The sequence below is a fragment of the Salmo trutta genome, chromosome 25 (assembly GCF_901001165.1).
Source record: "Salmo trutta chromosome 25, fSalTru1.1, whole genome shotgun sequence".
In the NCBI taxonomy this organism is placed as follows: Eukaryota; Metazoa; Chordata; class Actinopteri; order Salmoniformes; family Salmonidae; genus Salmo; species Salmo trutta.
Genome location: NC_042981.1, coordinates 41897357 through 41906952, shown reverse-complemented (window position 1 = coordinate 41906952; position 9596 = coordinate 41897357). Strand labels below are relative to the sequence as shown.

General features: G+C 42.3%; 1 protein-coding gene across 2 annotated transcripts in view; it reads right to left on the bottom strand.

The window, feature by feature from the left end:
- Positions 1–754: 754 nt before the first annotated feature.
- The window catches only part of msrab (methionine sulfoxide reductase Ab), a 59623-nt gene continuing 50781 nt past the window's right edge, over positions 755–9596 (bottom strand). For both annotated transcript variants that reach the window (XM_029714034.1, XM_029714033.1), the window contains exon 6: positions 755–1320. In XM_029714034.1, coding sequence (XP_029569894.1) covers positions 1135–1320 — 186 coding nt within the window. In that variant the 3' untranslated portion in view covers positions 755–1134. The remainder of the gene's footprint in view (positions 1321–9596) is intronic.

Sequence of the window (9596 nt, the reverse complement as noted above, 5' to 3'; positions counted from 1 at the left end):
ATATGCATTTCGCTGCACCCACTACAACATCTGCTGAACTGTGTACTCGACCAATAAACGTTGATTTGATTTTGTTTAGCTGAAAACCAGGGATGCTCTCACACATAAGCCTGAGTGTACAAAACATAATGAATACCTGCTCTTTCCATGACATAGACTGACCAGGTGAAAGCTATAATCCCTTATTGATGTGACTTGTTAAATCCACTTCAATCAGTGAAGGGGAGGAGACAGGTTAAAGACAGATTTAAGCCTTCGAGACAATTGAGACATGGATTGTGTATGTGTGCCATTCAGAGGGTGAATGGGCAAGGCAAAAAAATGTAAGTGCCTTTGAACGGGGTATGGAAGTAGGGAGCAGGTGCTAGGCACACCGGTTTGTGTCAAGAACTGCAACACTGCTGGGTTTTTCCCGCTCAACAGCATCCAGTGCGTATCGAGAATGGTCCACCACGCAAAGGACATCCAGCCAACTTGACACAACTTTGGAAAGCAATGGAGTTAACATGGGCCAGCATCTCTCTTAATGGAAGATAGCCCTAAAGGGTGAGGTGGTCACATTGAGTGGATGGAATGAAATCCTGAAGCGGTTTTGTTGAGAGGTTAAGTTTGTTGGTATCTATTGCCATCTTGTGGATTTCTATCAGTACTTCAGCCTCGCATACAAAGAGGTCTCACGGCATCATGCACCAATATAATAATAAAATAACCTTGATACGGGCTATATTGAATTGCAACACTTCAATTTAAATGATTTTTTTTTTTTTTATCATTGTATACAATAGCGTTCATACAGATTGCTAAATACTTTTGAAATGATTTAGCCAATTAGCCAAATTAACACAATGCTAAGCAAGTTCAGAAAACCTTTAGGGAGTGGAAACATTTTTTTAACCCATACCTATTGCTGATTGTTTATAGAAAGTCAAGATTGTCCAAACAAGTCTCCTAACTTGGCCATAAAGAGACTATATGAAGCAGGAAAATTCAAATGCGTGATTTCCACCTTGATAGCGACAAACTCAGATCTGCGAAAAACCCACCTTGTATTCCATCCACCTTGTATTCCATTCTCTCTCTCCCTCTCGCTCTCTCTCTTTCTCTCTCTTTCTCTCTTTCTCTCTCTCTCTCTTTTCACAGCTCGTCTTTGTCATCGTCTGCTTCAGCTCCGATGGGACAGTTCACCCCGGTCCCCTTCAGACAGCAGTAGCCCTTGGGAACCTTCTTCAGGTACTGCTGGAGGTAGTCTTCCGCGTAGAAGAACTCCTGGCCCTCTAGAATCTCTGTGGTGATGGATCCATAGCCCTTCTCAGATAACACCTGAAATGGACACAAGATCAAAATACAAGAAATGTATCATGAATGGAGCCAGGAGATTTCCTTCCTGACCATGTGACCTGACCAGGAAAAATTCTAGATTCCGGTTTTTGAGGAATTAGTCAGGTTACATGGTCAGGAATTGTCCTAATCATAACAACAGCTACAAACCGACTTCAAGGTTTTGTTTACTCGTCAGAAAATGTAAGAAAATAATCTGAAATGGTGCAAAACTGCTCATTTTCGTTTTCCATTGCACAACATTTTGAAATGTTTTGCTACGATATGCCCAGAACATGAACCAAGGGCACTTTTTCAAAGATAATGGATCTGCTCTCTGACTTATAAAGCAGCGTGATTGATTGATTGACACATGAAACAGACTCTGTTTCTCTATAGCGTTGGCTCTGTTCCTTGCGCTCTGGGACAAAGCATGAAAGAGTTGCTGGTTGCTTTGTGCTCTCCATAAGTGTTGCAACATGGTGTAAGCACCTCGAGAGCAGGATTCAAACACACTACCTGCTGAGGGATTACTCCTTTGCAGCAAAACACACGGCTTCCTTCCACCACAAAATACATTTAAAGATTAGCACTCTGGAGACCCTAACAAACAATAATTCTAAGGTGTGCTGGATTGTTCACCGACACAAGGGATCACTTCATCCTTCCTTGATTCTTTGCATCCTCGTTTTCTTGGCCTCGTTCTCAAAATACATTGGAAAGTCCGAGAAGACATTGTACTGCTACAGAGCAGTATTCGTCCCTTATTTGTCAGGGAGAAAGAATAAAACCGCAACATGCAGTACCAGTCTTCAGCCACAAGGCAGCAGTGAAGAATTTAGAGTGGAATTGTGCTGGAGGTGATGCCGAGGTGGTTCTCTCTCTATATCAAAGCACTGACTGCCCCAGAAAACAGGCTGATTTTGATGGAGTGGTTAAGGTTAGTATTTGGGGAGGTAAGTTGATCCTAGATCTGTAGCCCAAGGATAATTTCGAACTAGAGCACATTCAAAACAGGATTCAAGAGCATTGGTCCTCACTGGCCAATACGGTTTCAGATTAGATATTTCTGACTGACATCACATCAAAATCAAACGCCACATTTGGAGAAGTTGAGGGTCAAAAAGCATTACACTTATATCAAATGTAGGATATGCCTATGGCAAATGCACTGTTATAATATACACATTCCCCAACGAAAGCTGCAAAGGGATTGCCCACCGTTTGCATATTTTACAATGGAGGGCAGCTTTTCCGGAGTATAAATAGTCCTACTACCCACTCATTAAAGACAGAAAGCCCCAGGGCATCAGATACATTAGAGGTTCGCTTTTATATGAGAGGAATACAATGTCCAAGCAATGGCCTTATAACAGAGAAGGAATAGGCTACACTCTTAAGCCTGACTCCAATGCAAGTCACAATACGGCAGCCATTTTGAGCCCATAAATCAGAATGCATGTAGTCACGTCGTGTCAAAACGCCGTAGTAGATCAGCAATGCTCAATGCGGCTGGAGAATCAGCTAGCGCTAGTGTTAGCAATGGGTCTGACTGAATAGTCTTTGAGTGCAGGGCACCTTAGCGCTACACTAGCCCCAGTGAGTCCTGCATTGCGAGCTAGCTCAGTCAGCCCATCTTCACGCCTGTCGGAAAGGCTTGGCTGTCAAAGGCGCTATGGCCGAGCGAGCGCGTCTCTCTCCCGTGTGACTACGGGAGGACGGCGGAGAGCGAGCTTCACCGTCGCTCCAGTCAAGCGAGAACGCAAGAGACCCCCCCCACCCCCACCCCACCGCTAGAGAGAGACACAAATAAAAGGTGACACACCGAGTAAGAAAAAGAAAAGGTTCACTCTCTATTTCTCTACTGTATTCTCTCTATTTCTACTTCGGAAGGCCCACGCTGTAGAGAGCGAAAGAGAGCAAAAGAGACAAAAAGAGCGAGAAAGACAGAGAGAGTGACAGAAAGAGAGACAGAAAGAGAGAGTGACACACACAAACACATTGAGTCATCAGTAGGACATTATTTGAGGAGTTTTGCCCTCACCATGGACATTGTCATTTATGCAATCTTTTAAAAAACATGGTTGACGGTTCTGTCAAAAGCAAGCTAAAGGATTGTTCCTTTTTTCCCCCAGTCCTCTTCTGGGTAATGCTTCACAGATAAATGACATACCATAATATCTAAATCAGAGCACACAGCATCCATAATAATGTTACTACAATAAAAATACGTTACTCAATCAAATAAAGGTTGCTCGAAAGAAATACACCTATATTCTCATCTTCACACAATGCACTCTACAATATCTTGTAAAAAATGTATTGAAAAGCAATACCTCATTGTGATATAATATTATAATATGATGCACCTGACATGTTAGAGATGCCCTATGTCTTTGATCATCAACTACATTCCGCCGCGGGACAATTTTTTCTGGAGCAGATGGTCATCATTTGTAGACTGCAAAAAGCCCAAAAAGATACAGTGCCTTCGGAAAGTAGTGACACATTTTTGCTAATTTATAAAAACTACTCAAATATCAGAATTACATAAGTATTCAGACACTTTGCTCAGTACTTTGTTGAAGTACCTTCTTAGGTATGACGCTACAAGCTTGGCACACCTGTATTTGGGGAGTTTATCCCATTCTTCTCTGCAGATCCTCTCAAGCTCTGTCAGGTTGGATGGAGAGTGTCGCTGCACAGCTATTAACAGGTCTCTCCAGAGATGTTTGATCAGGTTCATGTCCGGGCTCTGGCTGGGCCACTCAAGGACATTCAGAGACTTGTCCTGAAGCCACTCCTGCATTGTCTTGGCTGTGTGCTTAGGGTCGTTTTCTTGTTGGAAGGTCCTGAGTGCTCTGGAGCAGGTTTTCATCAAGGATCTCTCTGTACTTTGCTCCGTTCATCTTCGCCTCGATCCTGACTAGTCTCCCAGTCCCTGCTACTGAAAAACATCACCACAGCATGATGCTGCCACCACCATGCTTCACCGTAGGGATGATGACAGGTTTCCTCCAGACGAGACGCTTGGTATTCTGATGAAACCAAGTTCAATCTTGGTTTCAACAGACCAGAGAATCTTGTTTCTCATGGTCTGAGAGTGTTTTGGTGCCTATTGGCAAACTCCAAGCGGGCTGTCATGTGCCTTTTACTGAGGAGTGACTTCCGTCTGGCCACTCTACCATAAACGCCTGATTGGTGGAGTGCTGCAGAGATGGTTGTCCTTTGGCAAGGTACTCTCATCTCCACAGAGGAACTCTAGAGCTCTGTCAGAGTGACCATCGCCAAGGCCCTTCTCCCCCGATTGATCAGTTTGAACGGGCGGCCAACTCTAGTCTTGGTGGTTACAAACTTTTCCATTTAAGGATGATGGAGGCCACTGTGTTCTTTTGGATCTTCAATGCTGCTAAAATCTTTTGGTACCCTTCCCCAGATCTGTGCCTTGAACACATTCCTGTCTCGGAGCTCTACGGGCAATTCCTTCGACCTCATGGCTTGGTTTTTGCTCTGACATGCACTGTCAACTGTGGGTCCTTTATATAGACAGGTGTGTGCCTTTCCAAATCATATCCAATCAATTGAATTTACCACAGGTGGACTCCAATCAAGTTGTAGAAACATCTCAAGGATGATCAATGGAAACGGCATGCACCTGACCTCAATTTCGAGTCTCATACTTATGTAAATAAGGTATTTCAGTTTTTTGTATTTTCATTATCGGGTGTTGTGTGAAGATTGCTGAAAAAAATAACATAACAAAATGTGGAAAAAGCTAAGGGGTCTGAATACTTTCCGAAAGCACTGTATAACATTTGACTAAAACATAATCATTTCAAACCTTGCTTGCATTTGTATACGGTCACATATATCTCTCTATTATGCGTGTGAATACTTTGGAACAGATTTCCAAAATTAAAATTACATGGAGCTGATTTGTTGCTGTTTTTACAGTTTTTTTTGTCCAACAATAAAATATTTAAATAAAATATATATATATATATATATATATATATATATATATATATATATATATATATTTTTTGCTCTGAAAACTTCTGGGCCAATAAAATCCTGCGGGCCGCCAGATGGGGAATCCTTCCCTATGTAGAGGATCAACAGCAAAATAATAGCTGGAAGGGAAGGGAGAGGTTCGACACAATTGTTATCCAGATAGACAAAGAGAGCAACCATGACAGCGCACCAAATGACCTGAGTGAGGGGGGGAGATTGAAAGAGGGTGACGAAGAGGAGAGGGGCATGGAGATGGATAGGCAGGGAGAGGTAACGGCAAATAAGAGAGGAATAGGGGAGCCCCCTGCTCTTCACTCTTTTTCTGGGAAAAAAGGAGGACAGAGAAACGGAGTAGAGAGAAGAAACTTTAGAGGCCTGACTATTAATGTTTTCTCCTGACAGGTTTGGGACAGCGACAGAGCCAAGAACACTTTTGAGTGTGTGCATGTTTGTGTATCCCTACTCTCCAATGTACCTCTAGTGATACCCCCCCCCCCCCACACACACACACACACCCTTCTCCTCACATATATCGAGGAACGGAGTGTGTCGGTGCATGAGCGAAATAAAAAGGAAAGCTGCGTCGTGACAAAATGGCTCCAAAAAGGAAATCCGACAAGAGGAGAAAACCGATTATGGACTTTGTTATTTATGGGAACAGTGAACTGACAGCGCACATCATATACAGTACCAGTCAAAAGTTTGGACACACCTACTCATTCAAGGGTTTTTCTTTATTGTAACTATTTTCTACATTGTAGAATAATAGTGAAGACATCAAAACGATGAAAAAACACATATGGAATCATGTAGTAACCAAAAAAGTGTTAAACAAAGATTCTTCAAAGTAGGCACCCTTTGCCTTGATGACAGCTTTGCACACTCTCCAGCTTCACCTGGAATGCTTTTCCTACAGTCTTGAAGGTGTTGCTGAGTACATGTTGGCCTTCACTCTGCGATCCAACTCATCCCAAACCATCTCAATTGGGTTGAGGTCAGATGATTGTGGAGGCCAGGTCGTCTGATGCAGCACTCCATCACTCTCCTTCTTGGTCAAATAGCCCTTACACAGCCGGGAGGTGTGTTGGGTCATTGTCCTGCTGAAAAACAAATGATAGTCCCACTAAGTGTAAACCAGATGGGATGGCGTATTGCTGCAGAATGCTGTGGTAGCCATGCTGGTTAAGCGTGCCTTGAATTCTAAATAAATCACAGACAGTGTCACCAGCAAAGCACCCCCACACCTCCTCCATGCTTCACGGTGGGAACTACACATGCGGAGATCATCCGTTCACCTACTCTGTGTCTCACAAAGACACGGCGGTTGGAACCAAAAAACTCAAATTTGGACACAAGTCAAATGTCCATTGCTTGTGTTTCTTGGCCCAAGCAAGTCTCTTCTTATTGGTGTCCTTTAGTAGTGGTTTCTTTGCAGCAATTCGACAATGAAAAAGGCCTGATTCACACAGTCTCCTCTGAACAGTTGATGTTGAGATGCGTTTGTTACTTGAACTCTGAAGCATTTATTTGGGCTGCAGTTAACTCTAATGAACGTATCTTCTGCAGCAGAGGTAACTCTGGGTCTTCCTTTCTTGTGGCGGTCCTCATGAGAACCAGTTTCATAATAGCGCTTTATAATTTTCCAGATTGACTGACCTCCATGTCTTAAAGTAATGATGGACTGTCGTTTCTCTTTGCTCATTTGAGCTGTTCTTAATATGGACTTGGTCTTTTACCAAATAGGGCTATCTTCTGTATACCAACCCTACCTTGTCACAACACAACTGATTGGCTCAAATGCGTTAAGAAGGAAAGAAATTCCACAAATGAACTTTTAACAAGGCACGCCTGTTAATTGAAATGCATTCCAGGTGACTACCTGATGAAGCCTGTTGAGAGAATGCCAAGAGTGTGCCAAGCTGTCATCAAGGCAAAGGGTGGCTACTTTGAAGAATCTCAAATATAAAACATATTTTGATTTGTTTAACACTTTTTTGGTTACTACATGATTCCATATGTGTTATTTCATAGTTTTGATGTCTTCACTATTATTCTACAATGTGGGAAATAGTCAAAATAAAGAAAAACCCTGGAATGAGTAGGTGTGTCCAAACTTTTGACTGGTACTATATGTAAAGTACATTTGCCGTGTGAGTGGGTGCTCAGTTCTGTGTATCCTCTGTGAGAGTGTGAGTGTGCATGCTCATTTCTGTGTGTGTGAGTATGTGTGAGTGCGCATCTGTGCACGTAGGATGAAGAGCGTGTGCACGCTTCTCCGCTCATCCCACTCACAGACCGGGTCAGGCATCCATTTTAGGTTGCCTCTCTAATCTGCAGCCAGAGTGCGGTCCTACATTTTGTTAGGGAGGCAGCGAGACACCAGCAAGCGTGGTTGTGCTTTTTCACAGCCACAGCACTCCAGCTGCACGCTGCGATATCACGCAGCTCACCTATGAACACTCCTTTAATTTCTACTTATGCATGACTTTCGAAATACTTATCCTGTATATGTACATATGAATGCACGCAAGTATATGCATGTGTTACCTGCATGGGTTTTGCATGTTCAATAGTGAACGGTAGGGGATTTTAGTAGCATTCAGAGCCTTTTTCATTGTGGCGGTTATAAACTAGAGGGTGGATAAGTAGGACTAAGATGCGTGTGTGTGTGTGAGATGAAATACAGACTATGGGGATAATAGATATAGATATATATATATATATATATATATATATATATATTATATATCACTGATAGTTCAATTCAAGAGTATGCTGAAACACAACGTGGTGCAAGGACATACAGTTGAAGTTGGAAGTTTACATACACTTGAGACAAATACATTTAAACTCAGTTTTTCACAATTCCTGACATTTAATCCAAGTAAAAATTACCTGTTTTAGGTCAGTTAGGATCACCACTTTATTTTAAGAATGTGAAATGTCAGAATAATAGTAAAGAGAATTAATTATTTCAGCTTTTTATTTTTTTCATCACATTCCCAGTGGGTCAGAAGTTTACATACACTCAATTAGTATTTAGTAGCATTGCCTTTAAATTGTTTAACTTGGGTCAAACGTTCTGGGTAGCCTTCCACAACCTTCCCACAACAAATTGAGTGAATTTTGGCCCATTCCTCCTGACAGAACTTTGTTGTCCTTAAGCCATTTTGCCACACATTTGGAAGTATGCTTGGGGTCATTGTCCATTTGGAAGACCCATTTGCGACCAAGCCTTAACTTCCTGACTGATGTCTTGGGATGTTGCTTCAATATATCCACATAATTTTCCTTCCTCATGACGCTATCTATTTTGTGAAGTGCACCAGTCCCTCCTGCAGCAAAGTACCCCCACAACATGATGCTGCCACCCCAGTGCTTCACGGTTAGGATGGTGTTCTACAGCTTGCAAGCCTCCCTCCTCCAAACATAACAATGGTCATTATGACCAAACAGTTCTATTTTCATTTCATCAGACCAGAGGACATTTCTCCAAAAAGTACCATCTTTGTCCCCATGTGCAGTTTCAAACCGTAGGACTCGTTTTACTGTGGATGTAGATACTTTTGTACCTGTTTCCTCCAGAATCATCTCGTTCATCTCTAGGAGACGGAAAGCGTCTCCTTCCTGAGCGGTATGACGGCTGCGTGGTCCCATGGTGTTTATACTTGCATACTATTGTTTGTACAGATGAATGTGCTACCTTCAGGCATTTGGAAATTGCTCCCAAGGGTGAACCAGACTTGTGGAGGTCTACAATTTTTTTTTCTGAGGTCTTGGCTGATTTCTTTTGATTTCCCCATGATGTTAAGCAAAGAGGCACTGAGTTTGAACGTAGACCTTGAAATACATCCACAGGTACACCTCCAATTGACTCAAATGATGTCAATTAGCCTATCAGCAGCTTCTAAAGCCATGACATAATTTTCTGGAATTTTCCAAGCTTTTTAAAGGCACAGTCAACATACCCACTGGAATTGTGATACAGTGAATTATAAAGTAGATGTCCTAACTGTAGAAAAAGTAGATGTCCTAACTGACTTGCCAAAACTATAGTTTGTTAACAAGAAATTTGTGGAGTGGTTGAAAAACGAGTTTTAATGACTCCAACCTAAGTGTATGTAAACTCCCGACTTCAACTGTATGTAGACACATACATGGACACACACAGACAGGCACATAGTCAGAGACCACACATAGGGAAAGACAGGAGTTTTATGGACCAAACCAAGGTGACGAATTGGATAAGGCATTCCTTAGTGACT